At 39.8% G+C, this 21,525-nt stretch overlaps 1 protein-coding gene across 2 annotated transcripts; it reads right to left on the bottom strand.

Annotated features, from left to right (window-relative positions):
• Positions 1-1,967: 1,967 nt before the first annotated feature.
• Positions 1,968-15,053, bottom strand: LOC124392024. Of its 2 annotated transcripts, XM_046858731.1 has the most exons (3): positions 14,962-15,033; positions 9,599-9,715; positions 1,968-8,466 (listed from the first exon to the last, which is right to left on the bottom strand). In XM_046858731.1, the coding sequence occupies exon 3, from the start codon at positions 8,418-8,420 to the stop codon at positions 4,509-4,511; it is 3,912 nt and encodes a 1,303-aa protein (XP_046714687.1). In that variant the 5' UTR covers positions 8,421-8,466; positions 9,599-9,715; positions 14,962-15,033; the 3' UTR covers positions 1,968-4,508. The 2 variants fall into 2 exon arrangements, with proteins under 2 accessions (XP_046714687.1, XP_046714686.1); XM_046858730.1 differs by lacking the exon at positions 9,599-9,715 and having other exon boundaries at positions 14,962-15,053.
• Between the last annotated feature and the right edge of the window lie 6,472 nt (positions 15,054-21,525).

Below are 21,525 nucleotides of genomic sequence, written 5' to 3'. Positions count from 1 at the left end.
TTTGTCTTTTCATTTCAAAGCAGCTTTTTTTTATTAATTGCCTTGATACAAAGCATTTAACCTAATTGTAAAACAAAACAAACAAAAGCAATAAAGTATTAAAAAATAATTATAATAAAATTGCAGGACATTTTCTGCCTTATATCTTGTTAAAAGAACTGATTCTATTTTTTTACAAAGACCACCAACCAGCCAATCCCAATCTTTCAGTGCAACAGGTTTAGCTTTTATACAGGGCTCACTCTCTTTTTTCCTGGCTTGCTATGATGGAAGTGTTCAGGTGTTTTTAGCTGCTTTTACTTCACTTGTGTCCAATTTCTTTTCCTTAACATCTAAATAAATGCACAAGAATGTTCATCAAATCATACAAGATATTTAAATTTTATAAAAGCTTGCCATCATTTTTGCTTATTGGAAAATACCTTTGGTTAATGTGGTACTAGTTGGTCCTGTTCCTTGCTCAGCTGAGCGTTCCTGCTTAGCTTACAGTCTGATTCTCGTCCACATTATGTCACCTGTAATGAGCAAATCCATTAATTATGAGCCTAAATTTAAAAGCATTTTGATATTTGAAAACTAAGCTGAACAGTGTAACATTTGTAGAAAGTATTTTCTTTATACACACTCCAAATAGAGAAAGTGTTTCCAGAAAAAAAAGATATATATGAGTCATTTTGTGGGGACCTGTGTAAAATTTCATGTTAAAACACAATATGGGGACTCTGAGGCAGAGGCTAATTCCCCTACCAGTCAATTGAAATCACTGCTTTGCAAACACTGGTGAATGACATTGTATATAGTGGGGACCTGAAGTTTATTATGTAAAAAAATGACTTAAAAAGCAGTTTCGTACCTGTCTGCAGGAAGTAGACTCAGGCTCTGAATGTTGAGTTAAATGGTTATCATCTCCAGATGTGCCATATGAGGCTGGATAAATACAGTCTGATTCTGGTCCACATTTTGTCACCTGTAAAGGGCAAAATCGTTAATTATAAGCCCAAAAATAACAGCATCTTGCTATTAGAAAACTAAGCTAAACAGTGTAAATGTGTTTGAATAATTTTTTTAAACCAACACACTCCAATTAATGCAGCATGGCACCGAACATCATTTTCATGGCAAAATATTTCCTTCAGTATTTAAAGTTCGCACCTCAAACTGCATCTAAACACATACAGGAATAAAGATGGATAAATACTCACGTTCAGAACTTTCCGTGCCAGATGAAGTCGAACATAAATGCCTTTAGGGAGTTGTGATGAAGGTGCTGTGTTCCCTGGCTCTCCTGACACCTGATGAGTTCCCCTCTGTCCTTCAGCACGAAGCTGCCTTTAGTGAAGTCACCGCAAACACTCCCCAAGCCGTGATTTTTTTTTTACAGCAGTTGGTAAATGTAAAATACAGCGTCCTGAGTTGTTGTACATTGCAATTGTATAACCTTTAAAAACTTTATATTATAGTTAGTCATCTCACATAGTCTTTGCATAGCCTGCTAATTAGCAAACTGCACCTTTCAGCCACTGAGGTTGTACGATGTTGTGAAATCCCTCATTCAACAATATACTACCTCATTGAGTACATTCTTTCTGTTTCAACCAATCAGACATCAGTGTAGGTGCATTATGTCAGAAAGTGTGTATCATTGATGTTTTTACGGTCTATGGCCAGAGGGGGAGTTTATACACTTGAGTCGCAGCCTCGAATACACACACACACTTTTTATATGTTAAACTTGGGGACTAAGGAGATATTAAGGGGGGGGGTGTTCAACTCGATGAGTTAGACATGCTACAGAGGTTAGTGTTGTGGGGACTCGATTTTAGGTCCCCACATTCACACAGGTACCCACTATATTGGTGTGTATTCCATATTGTAAGTTTTGCAAACACACTCTTACACACTCAAACATACCCATACACACTCACACACTCATAATTCACTAATACCATGAGGCACACGGATAAAAATGTGGATATTATTTATTTTATTGAGTATAAAATTACAAAAAACGTCAAGAAAACAAAACACAGCGTATCACAGAAGCCTTGTGAGGACAAACATCTGGAGGAGACACCCCTGCTTGAAGTGCAAGGTGACAATGAGTCTAAATCAGGTTCACAGTAATGTGACCTCTGAATACAGGAAACAGATGTTGAGCTGGGGCTTATGGGTAATGCACTTTTTGTTTATAATCCTGATATCTGATATACGGTGAAAGGCTTGATAGGTGGAAAGGTAGGAAAAGTGTACGCTGATGATCTAATATCTAACCTGCTACAAAAGTGTTCAACTGACCTGATTGAATATTTATTACAGCTCAGGACCGGTACAGTGTCACAATTCTAATAAAATAATATCTGGGGAATATTACAGATGGTTTTTTAAAAAAAGAAGAAAAGGAAAGTGTTTTTTTAACTGTCACGTATAGTGTACATGAGAAAGTTCAAATCTTTCTTCGCATATCCCAGCGAAGTTATGAATGGGGACGTGGTAGCTCAAAGCATTAGACTGGATCGGAAGGTCACAAGTTCAAATGCCACCATCACCAACCTGCCACTGCTGGCCCCTTGAGCAAGGCCCTTAACCCTCCCCTGATCAGTAGTAAGACACTCTGGATAAGGGCGTCTGCCAAATGCAGTAAATGTAAATGGGTCAGCCATGATACAGCACTTCTGGCACACAAAGGGTTATGGGCCTTGCTTAAGAGCGCCAATTGTGTCAGATTGGCAAGAACAGGGCTTGAAACCCAAACCTTCTGATCAGTAACCCAGAGCCTTAACCACTAAGCTACTACCTCTAAATATTTTGGTGTATTACCCCCTAAAAAATCACCAGAAGCAGCCCAGAGACTTCACACGTCCTAACCTCAATATTGGGTTGAAAAAATACAAACCTCTTGTATCTAAGGTAATTCATTGGACCAGGATGAAATGTAGCAACTGTACCCAACAGATCCAGAAGATACGCTCTATGGACAAAGCTTTGTGGAGCATAAGATTGGTGCTTTATTATTTTTTTGTAACATCCCAAGTGCCCATTTGTCTCCACTCTTCTGGCAAGATGTTCCACTAGACTTTAAACTGTGTTTGTGGAGATTCCTTCTAGGGCTTGTGGTGGACAATTAATAAACACACACCAAGAGCAACCACAATCATACAACGTGAGCGCTTGTTCTCCTGAGGTTTCTTATACACTTCATTTGATGACAGGCAGCATGTGCGTGGTGGATGATTACTTCTTCATTGCCTGGTGCATAATTATTTGCACCAATCACTTTGCTGTTGCTGTTTACCTGCTGTGGTGTGATGTTTCCATTTCATGGTTTATGCATGTGTGCAGTTTTCAAACAACCACAAGCTGGACAGAGATGTTTTCTCTGCAGGCATGAACACCTGACCATAAGGTTGGTAGGTGCCTCTTTTTTAACATCCCAGTCCAGATTTAGTCTACATTTCCCGGTATAATAAGCACCACTCTTTGGGAAGATCTTCTACTAGATTCTTGGAGATTTTGTGTGAGATTCATTCCACCCCAACAAGGGTGTTACTAAACTGAGGTACTGATGAAGGTGAGGTGAGGAGGCCTGGGGTGCAGTCAGCATTCACATTCATTCCGATATTTTTGAAGAAGAGTCTATAGGAGGAGATCTTCAACTCCAAACCATATATCTTCATGGAGCTGACTTTGTGCAAAGGGGCATTGTCATCCTGGAACAGGTTTGGGTCTCCTAGTTCAAGTGAAGGGAAACTTTCATGCCCCCCCCCCTCCAGAGATGTCCTATAAAATTGTGTACCTTAATCTTTGTTGAAGAACCGTATAGAGCTGAAAGATTGAGGTGTCCCAATACTTTTCTCTATAGTATATTATGAACACATCCTTTGAATAGATTTAAGACAGTATAGGAATTGGAGTTGAATCATTACATTATTTTATTTATCCGGATGTAATTGGGCCTCTGATAATCAGACACAACACTGTACCTGGTGACTTTCTAAGTAGGCAGCCTACTAAGGCAGCATTCATGCAATCAAAATGAAATCCTGAGAATGTCAGTAATTTTGATCAAGGATACGATCCCATATTTCCACTCTCCAAATGTCAGGATGAGTGAATTTTGGTATCCTGATGGTTAGCTTAGTGCTTAAGACGTTGAACTGTGAATTGGAAGGTCATGAGTTCAAATCCCAGCAACACCAAGCCACCACTCATGGGTCCCTGAGCAAGGCCCTTAACTCTGTAGATGCTGAGTTGTATGAATGAGATATCATGTAAGACATTCTGGAGAAGTGCTGTAAATGTAGTGAAAAACAGCTGTTGTGCATATAAGACTTTATTTAAAGTGTATATATTTATATATAAAAATAAAGATACAAACACATACATTGAAACAAATAAAAAGAACAATGTCCTTTAAATACACACTGCCTCTAAAAGACTGGTCTTTATATTGAAAGCTTGATAAATGAGGTCCAGTGATTCCTCGTAACATTCAGTTTGTTCCCTTACAGTCAGCAGTGATGTGCTTCAGCTCTTTGTCTTTCTCCCTGAGCTATCTTCAACGCTTTTATTTTTAACTTCAGACAATCCTCGACATGCTGGCCGCTTTTCTTATTCGAAGACTTGGAAGAATTCTTCTGTAGATGGAAAAAAGTGGAACTCCACTGGCTGTAGACCTTTTGCTTGGCGGAAGAAGGCTTGTCTGTGTAATTCTTCCCGTTATGTGAACTGGAAGAAATGTTGAGGCATACGGGGGTTTCAGGCGACTTAACGTTATCCTGGCAGCTCGAGGTTCTTCTGTTGGACCCGTACAATTGTAGTCTCAGTTTCTTTGTTTCTTTACTTTGCCCATCATGCCCTTTTCCCTTGCCTATTGGCCTCTTTTGTTTAAGGTGTACCGCATTCTTATCTTCAGGAACCCTAGTGATGTTTGGTGTTTGAGAAAGAGCTTTTGTTTTGGGTGAAACCTGACCGAGGCTTGTGTTTGCATCTCTGACCTGATCATCACTAGACAAAGACCAATGGTCCTTTGGATGATGTTTATAAATGCATTTTTGTTCAAGAACAATAGCTGTGCTGAAATTGAGTCCTGCATCATCGGGAACTGCATCAGTTTGGGGGGATTGTACATTTTTACAACTTGATGGTGAAACTGTTTCAGTTCGTATTTCTGTTCCTGTGCATGATTCTCCCATCTTCAAGTGTTCTGTCTGTGTACCAACTGGAGATGTTGTTTCCTGGAGATCCTCTGCACCAGACTTGACAACACTCCTGTTCTTGCTACTATGCTCTTGAGCAGGTGTTGGACTTGAGCTTTGTATCTGATCACCTGGATTAGGATCCCTCATCACTTCAGGTCCACCAGGTTTTGGGGTGGATGTGATGTAATTGATTATGCTGTTACTCTCTTGGCATACAGTTGCACTTGGGTAATCAAGTTGTTTCCTAGACACACTCATTCTAAGATTGGCTTGACTGTGATTCGGTTTCTGGGAGTCCATATTAGGTTCCACATCCTTTGGGCTGAGCAGAATCTCATCTTGGTCAATATCAAATACCGGTGTCTCTTGCCAGCAAGTGGGGCAGAAGAAGTCGTTGCCATATGCTAAGCTACTCACGTGAGGGCAAGTGAATTTCAAGTCATCAAGTGGCTTTACTTTACTGTCATCCGAGTGGTTTTTGACATAAACTGTGACCGGGTCTTTTCTTTCCTCCTGAGGTATCCGATGAGGCTCGATCTTCTGGTCACATTCAAAACACTCATTGAAGATTTTTCTTGCATCCTCAGATGAGAGAATTATTATTTCAAACAAGTCACTAGTAGACTCTGAACACTCAGAACTATTTGTCTCTTCAAACTCATCTCTATTACTTGTTACACCTGCGTCTGATGATTCACTGAATGCCCTCCTTGAATGACTTTGCATCGTAGAGAATTGATCAGATGTTCTACCTAAACAGCCTTCTTCAAGGATCCTGGCATCCATCTTGGTATTACATGTTGCATATGTCACCCCAGAAAGTTCAGGCTCTACGTGATAAATGTTATCTGTTGTGGTGTTCAGTACATCTTTATTAGCATGCAAAGTCAGATCTTCAGCATTATCGGCATCAATTTGGGCTGGACAATCTACAATGTTCTGAAAATTTTCTACTGTCTGTGAAACCTTCTTGCACCATGTGATGTTATAGTCTGAAATGGGTTCTGCAAGAACATGTTCCACATCAGCTGGTCCATCCACATTCAACCAGGACGATCCAAAATTCTTCAATTGTAAGTTTGGTTCATTGTTCAGTGTTCGGGAATTACTTTCCAGCACCTTGAAGTGCTTAGTTTGCAGGTGCTGAAGAACCACAGCATGCGTTTTCTTTATACCCACTTCAGAGGCGGTTTTTAAAAGCTCTTGAAACGCTTCTAATTTGAACATCTTTTGTTGGTCATCACTATAATACAGATCTAGAATACATTTCATGACATCTGTTACTGTTGATTTGTCTTTCTCTGATGGACTGACTTCTAAAGAGTTCACCAAATACCTCAGGTCCTTCAGAGTATAATCAACTGCAGGAAATGGGGGCAAATCCAATGGAGTATCGTCTGAAGAAAATTCAAGTCTCTGGTCATCATTTTGTTCTACTGAACGTTTTGATGTCGAGTCAACACATATTGCATCTTTAGAAATAGATGAGGTTTGGGTAGTAGAGCCATTTTGACATTGAGAACTATCACAGTGTTGAGAGCCAGCGTTTTCAGACCTTGGCTTTTCAGAGATGCCAACTGAGGTGGCAGATTCTGATCCTAGTCTTGATAAAGAACTGGGGGATAAAATTACTTGAGGCAGATCCTCAATCAGCTTAATGGTAACATTTGGTACATTTGTCTCCTTCACCATCTTCGTGCACTCCTCAAGGATATTCTTGGCAGTATCGAGTTTCAATGGGACACTGTCCTGAGGGCTTGTGGCTGCATCATTCTGTTGTCTGTGGTTTAGCCACTGCTGTGAAATAGGTGGAACCACAACTGCTGCTTTGTTGGCTTGTTGAACCATTATAAGCTGTGATCTCTGATCTAGGTTTATGCTGTCTTGCACCTCTTTGTTTCTCTTTTCACAAATAGTGCTCTCATTTTCATTTGTCCGTTGTGGTTCTGCAAGAGAACTATCAGTTCTAGTTTCACTCCCCACTGAAATATTTGTGTCTCTAACAGGTTTCTGAGACTCCTTATCTTGCCATGATTTGAACTGGGTGTTGTTTACACCATTTGCATTGCAACTGGTTGTACAATCCTGTGCAGGTTGTTGGGATCCATTTTTGGCACCAGAGGAAATCAGCGCAGGTACCTGGCTCATGTCTGTTTGTAATAACATTCTTAATACAATACTCCCAAAATATTTAGGATAACCTGGAGTGAAAGTTGATTTTTGACTTGTTGAAATCCTACAAGTACTTAAATTCCTGGAGCTTGTAGATGGCAAACCCATCGTGTTGTTTGATTGTAGGATTTGGGGTTGTGTACTGCTTTGAATAGCAGAAACATCTGTCTTGATGTGAACATCAGATATAGGTGTGTTTTGGGACTGGATTGCGTCTCGAGTCTGGCTAAGTGTAATTTGTTTTAGCTTTTTCGGTTTTCGAGTGGCAGGTTTTGACCTGGCGCTGTACGTCTCAGGTGGAATTTGGCTTGAACTGTTGCTTGGCATTTGACTCGAATGACTGCTGGTTGTTTTTTCCCATGAATGCGGAAATGAATCCACTGGTATACGAGATGCAGCAGGAAAAAAGGCAGCAGACCCTTGTGTCGCATTGTGATGTTCTATTTCACTCGTTTGTCCTTGATTCGTGTTCATTGTCAGTTCTGAATGATTAATCTGAGCAGTTAAACCTGCCTGTAGTAACTGATCTGAAGCTTGGTATGTAGTCTGTACTCTATGATGTTGTCCATTAAGTGGGAGTTGCCAAAGAGGATTTGAATAGTACATAACATAACTATTTACACAATTTTGGACAGGCGGGGCTGCGACGCGAGGAGTATAACTGAAGTTTTGCATGCAGTGCAGGTCATTGTAATTTCTCTGAAGAGTGGTATTTAAGACTTCTTGCTCAGAGGAGTGGGTTGCTTGTCCATTTCGCAAAGATTTATAGTGTAGAACAACATTTGGAGAATGTCCGTCAAAAGATGACTGACTCTGGCATCCTCTGACCCATGTTTGTCGAGTCTGGTTTGATGGAATATTTGCTGGATTTGACACAGGCTGGAAAGTGTGGGGATTACTTAATCTGGCAGACTGCTGATCAAAGCTTGTCTGCTGTAGATTGAAAAATTCCATCTGCTGTGCCGGGTGAAACCCCATGCCAGAGAGAGTGTGTTGGTAACTGGGCAGACTTTTCTGCCTGACAGGTGGAGTCCATGTGCCAATTTGCATGTTGACAGATGATCTCGTTGCTCCTTTGATGAGAAGTTGAGTCTGGCTAAAAGAAAAAAACAAAATAATACAATCAGAAAATAGATTTACAACATATTTACAAAATATATAGCAATAAATACTTGTGCGTTATACGAGGTGGTATCAAAAAGGTTCATTTCGTAACATGGTAACAGATGGCAGCACAATGCTGCACGCACAGTCACAGGGAGCACATGAAATCAAAGCGAATTCTTTGACTTTTTAGTATCAAGAGTCAACAGTTTCCACTGACAAGCTTCATGATGTCGGGTAACACTGTCCTTCTCAGTGTTGATAGTTGCTAAAACTCGCCCGAGACGTGAATATTACTACGGTCAAACACAATGACTTGACAGTTGCCACCACCAACCCCAGAGTCAACACCATACATTTACATTTGTCAGATGCACTTTGAGGTGCTTAGAAGTATGTCAATAAATACACTATAATACTAATTCATTGGGACATTAACAAGGAATAGCATCAGTCTAACAATGATGTTTGGAGGAAAAAATAAAACCAGACTGAACAGTTCATTTTTAACAACTTGTTTCCAGAACAGAGAAGTCATCTTGAAGCATGGATCCTTGTACCCTGAGACAGTTTTGACAGTTGTCACCACCGACCACAGAGTTGACAAATAACAATGCAGCCACAGAGTCAACAGTAGCGTCTCACATTTAGGTATGGTTGCCATTAGAAGTCGACAGATTGGCCGGCTGAATAATTGGGCAGATTTTTGCCATTTTTTTTTTATTTATCCACATCGGCAGATTGTGCAGCAAATTGGACTGATTAATGAGCAGGTGCATCTTTCACACTGAACCATGTATCTATGTTCTGTGCTTGAGTGAGAGAACAAAACATTGCAAGCAGTGTCCACACCTGCCGTGATCATTACGGATTCATGTAGTTTTCAATCATGTACGCTAAATTTCACAGACAAGAGCAAGAATGACAACAAGCATGCTCCTAAGCTAAATAGATAATCGGGGTTTTCTTTCTCGCCAACCAGCTCCGCCGCTGAGAGCACAGAAGGTTCCACTCCTGTTCTGATCATCTCCACTGTTGGCATGATCCTTAAACAGATCCATAGTTATAGAATGTGTATAGAAGGACGTAATGCAGTCCCCAGGCTGACTGTATCTTCCACTGACCTGTTCCCTTGAAAAGCAAAGGTCTGGCAAGGGTCCAGTGATGTTCTTCAGTCCTTCGAATGATTTAAAAAACTCATTCTTGCAAACTCAGGATCTTTACGCTGGTCTGTTGAAGATCTAGAAGGAAGATGAGTGACAGCTGGTCAGCTCAGATCAGATTAGTGGGTGAGATGTGGCCTGCAACATTCCATTGACCTACATGTGACCTGAAACATTCACTTGGCCTTTAATATACCCTTAGGCTTCAGCAATCCTATGGCCTACAGCATTTCTCTGATTTGCAATGTTCTCCAGACCCTTTAGTCTGGAACATTTATTTAGCTTGCAATATTCCTTTGGCCTCCATCATGGCTTTTGGCCTGCTGTGTTGTTTTGACCTGCAACATTCCTTTAGCCTACAACTTACCTTTGACCTGCAGTGTTCTTATTCCCGCCAACATTTTGATGGCCAAAAAGTTCCTATAGACTCTCACACTTAGTAGCTTGCAAGACAACAACCTTCATTTTATCTTCACCATTCAGTCAGCCTTCCTTCCTTGACATTTCATTTATAAACATTGCTTCATTGGTCTGCTACAGTTAGTTTACATGCAACATCCCCTTCTTCTCAAATTCTGTGACTGCAGCTAATGTGTGTCATACGTGAGAGCTGCAAGTTCTCAAATTTTAGAAACAACATGCTTAAACCCAATTCCCACTTCTCCATTCTGCTTCGTGTTAAACATCACATGTTTCTCACCAAGAAAACGGTAAACTGTTAATCACTGCTAATGTCACATATAGGGGCAAGGTGCAAATCTGGGTATGACCCCCACTGATATTTAGACCACATTTACCAAAAAAAAGCTTTATCATGATACCTCATTAGTGTCGTAGAAACAACTCAGAGTCACAGGTTTTGCTTCCAGAAGATAACGGCCGTTATTATCAGTCAACAAGTCGAGACAAGAGACTTTTATTGTCATTTCTACTATACACAGTGTTACACAGTAGAAATGAGACAACGTTTCTCCAGAACCCTGGTGCTACACTAAACAACATAGAGCTACAACACACAACATAAAGCTACATAAAGTGCAAACAGTGCAGACAAACAACAGTGCAGACAGACAACACAAGACAGTGTGGAACAATACACACAACACAAGATACAAAATAGCGCTGACCAGTAAAGCTACAGTATACTCTGAATATACAGTACTGTACAAAGAGAACTATAAAAACTATAACTGAGAGTAAATATAAACAAATTCAATGCAGTGCAGAAACAGCAGTAGCAGTAGTCAAGAGGTGCAAAAAACTGCATGTAAACGGTGTAATATGGTGAAGTATAAATAATAATAAATAAATAATGGTGGAATAGATTAGATGAGAAATGAGTGTGTGTTAAGTTCAGGGTGTACAGTTCAGTAACACACAGTTAAGTGTGTGTGTGTGTGTGTGTGTGTGTGTGTGTGTGTGTGTGTGTGTGTGTGTGTTTGTTTCAGTTAATTCTGTGTATTGTGAAGCCCAATGGCTTGCGGGAAAAATGATGGCTGGATATTAGGCCCGAATGCTTCAGAACCGCTTTCCTGATGGCAGGAGGGTGAAGAGTGTGTGTGGGGGGGTGAGGAGTATGTGTGAGGGGTCAGTGTGAGGAGTGTGGACGAGGGGTGTGTTTAAGGAATGTGTGTGTGGGGGGGTGAGGAGTGTGTTTGAGAAGTGTGTGTGTGAAGAGTGTGTGTGAGGGGTGTGTGGGGTCCTAGTATGAGTTTGTCCTAGCATGATTGTGACATCATGTTTAAGTCAGCATTGGTGGTTGCATAAATACAAAAAAAGTAATAGATTCACTGTTTATCTGTTATCTGAAAAGCTTTTCTGCTGATAACTTCTCTTTGTTTCTGGAGTGATCAAGTAGATCAAGATAAAAAATACAAAGGAAATTACACTGAAAAAAGGGGTGATAACCACATCCTTGCATCTCAAGCGAGGCTAGTGTTTCCTGTTTGTCTCAGATCGTGTGTTGCTGATGAAAATCGTGTATGATATATGTTTCAGTGGTGCAACCAGACTTCTGTACAGTGCTAGTGTTACGTTTTCGGTGCTGCTTTGCTCTGCTGGTTTCACCTCCCGGAGGTGATTAGTGGAGCTCACTGACACAATCACAGTTCACTGGGAGCCAAGAATGGACTGATCATGAACAAGAACTATTAATACTGTTTATAAGCAGGACCCTGAAGAACCTGTGTCCAATAGAGACCCACTGTGCTCCTTGATAGATAGCGTTGTTGTTTGTTTTATTGTCCAGAAATTAAGATGATCAAACAAGGTTACATTCTATCACCTCACCCATGATAGTTAAGGAACTGGTAGAACAATGCTGAGGATGGAGGAAAAGAGGAAGGCCAAGGTGGAGGTTTCTGAATGCGGTGTCTGAAGACATGCAGGTGGTTTCTTTGACAGAGGCAGATGTACTTTAGAGGACAGAGTGGCATGGAGACGGATGATCCACAGTGGCGACCCCTAATGGCAGCAGCCGAAAGTGCAGACTAAGAATCAAGACAATAAGCTTTGCTTCCGTCACTTGTGTCTCTGAATCTTCTAATTTGAACTTGTTTGTTCTTTGTAATTATGGATATTTCCACCACATTTCACCACGTAGGTGCTCAAAAACACCCCTTTTATTTTGGTTAGCTTAGCCTAGCGTGGTCAGGTAGCTTTGTGTGACTGTTTGTTGGGTAGGTTAACTCTAGGTACGGCCTGGAGAGGTCCTTTTTCTTCTGTTCATTCATCTGGTCCATCTCTGTGAGCTTCCCTGGTTGTCTTGACCTTCTTAAAGTGTTGTGTCTTGTGTCATCCCTGTTGTTCGGTAAAAGCTTTCACTCCGCTGAAAGAGAGGAGAGATTTCTCATGCATTGAACAAGTTTGCTTCTGGGTTTCCATGAAAATTAAAGTAGCTTGCGTGCTGGCAAAATCCAACTGATTTTGATCATGGGATAAGATGCCCATAGGCTACTAGCAGGAACAGCTCCATGAAGATCTGCTTTCCATGGGTTGAAGTAGAAGATCTTTTGCTATAGAGCTCCAAAACTATTGGGAGGAATGTGAACATTTCCCCAGAAAGATGGAGCTTATTATAACAGCGAATGGCTGATAAATTTTAAATTTGATGTTCCAAAAGAAGCACAGTTTTACGTAATTAATCATGGCCTTGAATCCTGAAGTGGAAGCTGTGGGAGAAACTTCATCTTCAGAGTCTCGGAGTCTTGATATTAAACATAAAATGCCTCCTGGCAGAATCTTTTCAGGTCATGCTTGCCTTCCTGCACGCCCTGTGAAACATTTTAATGGTCAAGCAGGACGCAGCCCTAGGTCCTGTGTTTAGGAGGAAAAATGTTCTCACTTACACACACACACACACACACACACACACACACACACACACACACACACACGGTACAACTGGGAGCATTTGGTTTTACATTAAACTGAAGACAGTGGAGAAATGACAATTTATTACTGTGATGTCAACATTGGAGCTGGGGCAAAAATAAACAAAAACAGCTGGGGCAAAAAAAGAATAATGTTAAATAGACCTGGGGCAAAAAACATTGAAGCTGGGGCAAAGAAATTGAGTCAGAGCAAAAAACAATGGAACTGGGGAAAAAGCAACGCTATTAAAAAATTCAGTAGAGCTGAGGCAAAAAAAAAGAGTAATGCTGAGCCAAAAATACAATGCAGCGTTGTAACATTTTTTCCAGCGAAGACCAGGAGACTTCGAGATCTTTCAGCAGTAGTCTTTATCCCAGACGTGAATACGTCAGAGCGTACTGCTTCAGCGCTGGAGTCATCAAGTCCAACTTTTTTTGGATTTTCTGGATGAGTAAAAACAAAACATGCAAGGGAAGTAGCCTTTGCTTCCCAGGCCCAGATAACTCCATCTCTTATTATCATAGAAATACCGAAAGGTTCACACCTTAGCTTTGATATTTACTCAGATCAATAGTTAAATCATTACCATGTGGTCACCAACACAGCAGGAGACAGAGACAAGGTGATACCTGTCCTCTTTGATTTATACGAAGGAGCATTAGGAGCCAATTCAGCACTTTGTTTTTACGTCATCATGTCATTTATGTTGTTCATTCATTTGTATCCTAAAGATGTATAACATGTATATATGTACGTATAGTTCATGATACAGAAACAATTATATAAACAACTATTTAAAAAATGACAAAAAAAAAAAACAATGGAGCCAGGAAAAAAATTAAGTAGAGCTCCGGCAAAATAAACTATATAGTTATAGCAAAAAAATAACAAAAAAACAATAAGAAATAAGGAAAAAAATTAACAGGGAAAACAAAAACAATGGAGCTGGGACAAAAAAAAAAAAGAAATGCAGTTATGGCAAAACAAATACTAAATAAAACAATAGAGCTGTGAAAAAAGGGGCAAAAAAACAACAAAAAAAGAATGGAGCTGGGACAAAAGAAACACAAATAAAATGAAAAGAGTTGTAAAAAAACAAGAGCTGAGGTGAAAAAAAACTTGAAAATTCTAATTATTCCTCACACACTGGTCTTTTCTCCACATGCTGGTTTTACACCGGACCCTCACACGTGTTATTTCTGATCATACACACGTATTTAACATATAAACAGAAGGAGTCTCCAGAGTCAGTCAGATCTAACGTTAGGACTTCAGGACTTTGCATTGTTGTTTGTTGTATTTCTTAAGTTTGTGAGATAATTTTTTTAAGTTGCTCAGTAGATCCTGGTTCCATAACCTCAAATGACTGTAGAAAGATCATCACTCATAATCACACACTCCAGTGCTCATGTTAGTTCTCACTCTCCAGTGTTCTGTAGGGTTTAAAGACTATAATCACACTCTTGATGTCACCCAAATGAGGATAACGTTCCACTTTTGAGTCTGGTTCCCCTCCAGGTTTCTTCCTCATAACATCTAAGGGAGTTTTTCCTTCACCACAGTCTCCATGGATAAATACACATCATTCACCTTAACTTTTAATTTCTGTAAAGCTGCTTTGAGACAGTGTCTGTTGTAAAAAGCGCAATAGATATAAACTTGACTTGACCCGAGAGTCTGCTGAGGGAACAATGGTTTACAGCTGCAGTAACGGGAACGAGAACAGGAGCACATTAGCTGAACCTCCAGAACATTCAATAGAACCATAAACTGATGTGTAATAAATAAATATATGCTGTTAGAGGGATACCACTCCTTATTTCCTAACAGGATGTGCAGAGAGAACTTTAACTATGATATAATGTGTGTGTGTGTGTGTGTGTGTCTGTGTCTGTGTGTGTGTGGGCATCTAACACATACTAAAACAAACCCAGAATTAAATTGTAACTTACTTATTTACAAAATCCACTTCATCTTGCCATCCAGGTGTAATCCAGCTTGTATGGGCACACACACACACACACACACACACACACACACACACACACACACACACACACACATGAAATCTCCGTACTGGCTCTTTCACTATAAGTACAGCTGGTCCTCACTTTATCTCCACCCTACCGGTCTCGCATGACGCCACAGCCAATCAGAGTGCGTTCCGGCTGCATATATTTGCATATATAAATAAATAACATTTTCTTTTTTCTTTTTTCATCCGAAAACAAAACCGTTACTCTCCTGCGGTCACGTGACAGCGGTCTCGGTTCTTTACTGACTTTCATTCTTCTGTTTCTTCATTAACAGGGTTTTTCCTCTCACTGAGACAGCAACTAATATTTTATTACCAGATTTAATGATATTTAATTATTTCATGTTATTTAATGTGGCAGGAATGTAAAAATAATAAAAGATGAACAGTAGGTTGATGGAGCATTGTGGTGTTCAGGTGGATCACAGAGATCATGTGAGAGATATTTTACATTTCATATGAAAATATTTTAGATTTTAAGTTCTGGATCTGGACCAAAACACAACGCATCTGGGGCAAAAAACAGAGGAAAATTTACAAATAGAGCTGGAGAAAGAAAACAATGGAGTTAGGATAAACATTTGAGGTACTGCATAAATCCATGGAGCTGGAGCAAATAAATAGTAGAGCGGGGGTGAAAATTAAATTAGAGCTAAGGCTAATAAATGTAAAGTTTACAGTGGAGCTATTAAAATTAAAATAAATAAATAAATAAATAAATAAATAAATAAATAAAACCAGAAGAGCTGGGACAAACAAATCAATAGAACTGAGGCAAAAAACATTGTAGTTAGGGCAAAACAAAATGTAGAGTTTACGTCAGAGGTATTTAAAAAATAATAATAATAAAAATTAATAAAAAAGAGCTGGGACAAAAATCGATAGAGCTGGTGCAAAAACATTGGAGTTAGGGCAAAAATGAAGCAAAGCCAAAATCCATGGAGCTAGAGCAAAAAGAGGAAGAGCTGGGCCAAAATAAAAACTATAAAGCTGAGGCAAAAATAACAATGGAGCCAATGCAAAGAAAGAGTAGAACTAGGGCAAAAAAAAAAAGAGTATAGCTGGGGTATTAAAAAAAAAAAAAGAAAGAAATTAATAAAGTGCTATTACCAAAAAAAAAAAAAAAAAGGGAAGTGTCGGGCTCAGAACCTCTCTCTGAGCAGACACATCACGGGTGGATTCTCTGTTGTAGTTCATTCCCAATGTAACACAATAACAATAGAGTAAAATAGAATCGACCTCAAAAACGATGAAGGATCTTCAGCCTTGGATGAGGAAAAAAAACTTCTTTATTGCAGTCACATTCCAATGAGCTCATAAAAGGTCGACCACAAGCAGAATCATCAAGTGCCCAGAATCTCCCCACGTTCTCATGTTTACCTCCTGATGCCACACAGCATTTCTTTGTTGCGTTATCCTTATTTTCCTTTTTAAGTCCCCCATATTTCTTTAGATCTTCTTTCACCTCCTACATTTTTCAGTTCCCATAATCTCCTGACCTTGGTTCTCCTTCCCTTCTGAAGATTTCATATTTGAGCTTCCTGTTCACCTCACTTCCTCTTTTAATCAGCCTGGTTCCTTCTCTGGTTCTGCTACCTGCACACACTGATTTTATGTCTAGTTCTTGTGATGTTGACCTTCACTAACCTCTTTTCATTGGTTTCTTTTATTCGGCTTCTTCTCGCAAACGTTCTGGATCAGCTCCAGCATTCTTTGAAAACAGTATCGCCAGTTTCAACTCCTCCCTCGCATCTGAATTCGCATAATTTACTGAGGACCCATAAAATTTGATAGGTGTAGGTCAAAGTTCAAATGTAAAGTCAAAGGTTCCAGTTCCCCTTTTCTCTGACCCTCGGTTCTCCACCCCTACCTGTGATTCCATATTTGGGTCTCCTGTTCACCTCAGTTACCCTTATTTCTGGCCTTTTCTCTGATATAAATAAAAAAGTATTTGTATAAAACCTTCACTCCCTCAGGTACAGCTTCATTCTGATCTCAACCTATTTTGTCTTCCTGCATCTGCAAAGTTTTCTGCTTTTATTCTCTTGAATAACGCTGTTTACTATCCTACTGTCATTGAATCAAGTTCTATTCTTTTACTTAGACTGTCTACTCGTTTATGTTTAATTCTATTGTTCTGCTTAGTCATGTGAGTATCTGGGTCATACTTCATTCATAGGTTCCTGAGCTGACAGAGTGTGTTGAGCTTCACAGAGTTAACACACCAGTAAACATGCTTAAATCTGCCTTGTAGGTTGTTTTGTTTCTCCTACACACTCATAATATCAGTCAGACTCTACTTTACTCTATTTATTAATAATTAGTTATTATTATTTGAGTATACTTGCAGTAAATACGTACATGAGTTTGATTAAAATAAAGGCTTAATAAGTTTATTTTATTGTTTGTATTGTATCTGAAAGGTTCTACACTAATCATAAGGTCCAATCATTAAGGCTATTTGTTGGATTAATATTAGTTTGATTAAAACACAGTTGGATTTAGGATATTTTTCTCGACATCATCTGCTTCCTGCACGCACTCATTTTATGTCTAATCCTTGTGATGTTGACCTTCACTAACTGGATCAGCTCCAGCATTCTTTGAAAACAGTATCGCCAATTTCAACTCCTCCCTCGCATCCGAACTGTGTAGCAGTTTATTCCCTCAAGTCATCAGGCTTCTCAACAAAGAACAGCACTGAACTGAACTCACACACACACACACACACACACACACACACACACACACACACACACACACACACACACTGTGTGACTGATCTGTACAACCCGGTCTTTACACACACTCGTACTCACTTCACACACCCATGACTTCAGTACTACACACTGTTTACATAAAGAATTAAGAAATGTGAAAATGCCTGAACGCTGCAGAATGACTTCATGACTCCTTCAAATTGTCTGTTACAAACTGAACCGTGCTGAACTCTGAACCCGTCAGTTACTGAAGCAATCAACTATTTAAACTCAAGTTTATTAGCATCTCTAAAGCTCGATATTCAGAGCTCTCGCCCCGACGTAACATTTACACGACTACTCAACACCACGTGTTCTACAGATTCAATCAAAGTCTGCTACTATTACTAAATAGTTTGAATGATCACAATCATGTCAATGAAATAACCCCAGACTTAATCAAAGCAATAAATCAGTTAAATGAAAATGTAAGAACTTCAGACCTGATCAATCATCAAAATTCATATCCAACAAACATACTTACGAAGCCACACGACATATTTTATTAAGTAAATCAAAGTCTGTTATTACGGTGGCCAAAAAATGCAAAACACATTAACAAAAACAAAATAACAAATTCGAAAACACAACGACAAGTCAGACAAACCGGAAAAGGAGGGTATAGTTGTGAATGGAATCTTACAGATCATTGGACGAGACACCTGTCATTCACCTGTATATCTTGAAAAGGTCGCACATAATTTTGAGGGATTTGTGTCGAGAAAAATATTCTAATCAACCATATCTAGCGTGTGTTTTAATCAAACCAATAATCCAACAAACTGACCTAATAATTAGCATAGAACTTATTAGATACCGATAGAAGTAGCGTGATAAAACCTATTTATCCTGTATGTTATTCAAACTCATGTAACCTATTTACTCCAAGTATAAATAAAATAATAATAATCAGGCACTTACTGTATGTATGAGAGTAGAATAGAGTCTGACTGGCATTATGAGTGTGTTGAAGAGACAGAGAACAAAGACCACCTATAAGGGAGATTAGCATGTTTATTGGGGAAAAAAAGAGCTTGTGTGCCTCAGCAGCTGCAGAAGACATGAGGGAGTACTCAGGGTCGGAGTCGGGTGAAGGTAAAGGGAGCATAATAATTTGGTGACCAGACCGGAGAAGTAGGAGAATAATCGGTGGGAGACCAGCATGAAGGATAAGGAGGAGATTGTTGATGTGTTGCAGGAATGCAGGTGTCATTGTCAAGGTCCTCGTTGTAGGTTTGAGTTTGCTGATGAAAAGCAGCAGAGAGATCAGATGAGGTCTGTGTGCCCATATCACGTGTAAAGGTACACAGAATACACAGAACTGAAATGGAACTCACACACACACACACACACACACACACACACACACACACACACACACACACACACACACTTACTCACTCAATTATACTACAGGGAGTGCAGAATTATTAGGCAAATGAGTATTTTGACCACATCATCCTCGTTATGCATGTTGTCTTACTCCAAGCTGTATAGGCTGGAAAGCCTACTACCAATTAAGCATATTAGGTGATGTGCATCTCTGTAATGAGAAGGGGTGTGGTCTAATGACATCAACACCCTATATCAGGTGTGCATAATTATTAGGCAACTTCCTTTCCTTTGGCAAAATGGGTCAAAAGAAGGACTTGACAGGCTCAGAAAAGTCAAAAATAGTGAGATATATTGCAGAGGGATGCAGCAGTCTTAAAATAGCCAAGCTTCTGAAGCGTGATCATCGAACAATCAAGCGTTTCATTCAAAATAGTCGACAGGGTCGCAAGAAGCGTGTGGAAAAACCAAGGCGCAAAATAACTGCCCGTGAACTGAGAAAAGTCAAGCGTGCAGCTGCCAAGATGCCACTTGCCACCAGTTTGGCCATATTTCAGAGCTGCAACATCACTGAGTGCCCAAAAGCACAAGGTGTGCAATACTCAGAGACATGGCCAAGGTAAGAAAGGCAGAAAGTCGACCACCACTGAACAAGACACACAAGCTGAAACGTCAAGACTGGGCCAAGAAATATCTCAAGACTGATTTTTCTAAGGTTTTATGGACTGATGAAATGAGAGTGAGTCTTGATGGGCCAGATGGATGGGCCCGTGGCTGGATTGGTAAAGGGCAGAGAGCTCCAGTCCGACTCAGACGCCAGCAAGGTGGAGGTGGAGTACTGGTTTGGGCTGGTATCATCAAAGATGAGCTTGTGGGGCCTTTTCGGGTTGAGGATGGAGTCAAGCTGAACTCCCAGTCCTACTGCCAGTTTCTGGAAGACACCTTCTTCAAGCAGTGGTACAGGAAGAAGTCTGCATCCTTCAAGAAAAACATGATTTTCATGCAGGACAATGCTCCATCACACACGCCCAAGTACTCCACAGCGTGGCTGGCAAGAAAGGGTATAAAAGAAGAAAATCTAATGATATGGCCTCCTTGTTCACCTGATCTGAACCCCATTGAGAACCTGTGGTCCATCATCAAATGTGCGATTTACAAGGAGGAAAACAGTACACCTCTGAACAGTGTCTGGGAGGCTGTGGTTGCTGCTGCACGCAATGTTGATGGTGAACAGATCAAAACACTGACAGAATCCATGGATGGCAGGCTTTTGAGTGTCCTTGCAAAGAAAGGTGGCTATATTGGTCACTGATTTGTTTTTGTTTGGTTTTGAATGTCAGACATGTATATTTGTGAATGTTGAGATGTTATATTGGTTTCACTGGTAAAAATAAATAATTGAAATGGGTATGAATTTGTTTTTTGTTAAGTTGCCTAATAATTATGCACAGTAATAGTCACCTGCACACACAGATATCCCCCTAAAATAGCTAAAACTAAAAACTACTTCCAAAAATATTCAGCTTTGATATTAATGAGTTTTTTGTGTTCATTGAGAACATGGTTGTTGTTCAAATTAAATCCTCAAATAAAATTAATCCTCAAAAATACAACTTGCCTAATAATTCTGCACTCCCTGTATACTGTTTACATGCTGTCTTTTGCACCTCTTGACTGCTGCTGTTTTTTGCACTACATTGTTCTGTTTATATTCACTCTCGGGTATAGTTTTTACAGATCTCCTCACACAGTACTGTATAATCAAAGTATACAGTAGGTTTACTAGTCGGTGCTATCTTGGGTTTTGTGTCTTCTCATGTGTTGTCTGTCTGCACTGTCTGTCTGTACTGTTTATCATCTGCACTGTTTGCACTCGGTTGCACTCGATGCACTTTACGTAGCTTGTGTTGTGTTGTAGCTCTATGTTATTGTTTAGTGTAGCACCAGGGTTCCGGTGGAACGTTGTCTCGTTTTTACTGTGTACTGTGTACCACTGTGTATAGTAGAAATCACAATAAAAGCCTCTTGACTTGACTGCACGATGCAAGGACAGACAGGGGTTCTCTGGAATAGTTGGGGTAGAGAGGTGTTCAATAAATCGAGCGTCCTCGGTGGCAAAAGAGAAGAGTTGAAATTGGCGATAAGGTTTGCGGAGAACGCTCCTAAGAGATGTTCCAGAACGTCTGCGTGGTGGAGCTGAATAAAAGAAACCAACAGAGATACGATGTGAAACAGGGTGAAATCACAAAAAGTAACAAGCTTACAAATGCTATCTCCTGTGAAGCTTAACACACTCTGTAACAATCAGTTAAGAAAATACAATACACTAATATAGCTAGATTTAATGAAAGTAGGATAGCAAACAGCATAATAAAAAGAATAAAAGCAGA

Source organism: Silurus meridionalis, chromosome 10 (genome assembly GCF_014805685.1).
Source record: "Silurus meridionalis isolate SWU-2019-XX chromosome 10, ASM1480568v1, whole genome shotgun sequence".
Classification (NCBI taxonomy): Eukaryota; Metazoa; Chordata; class Actinopteri; order Siluriformes; family Siluridae; genus Silurus; species Silurus meridionalis.
Note: the sequence above shows the minus strand (reverse complement) of the source record. Positions and strands in the feature narration are given on the sequence as shown.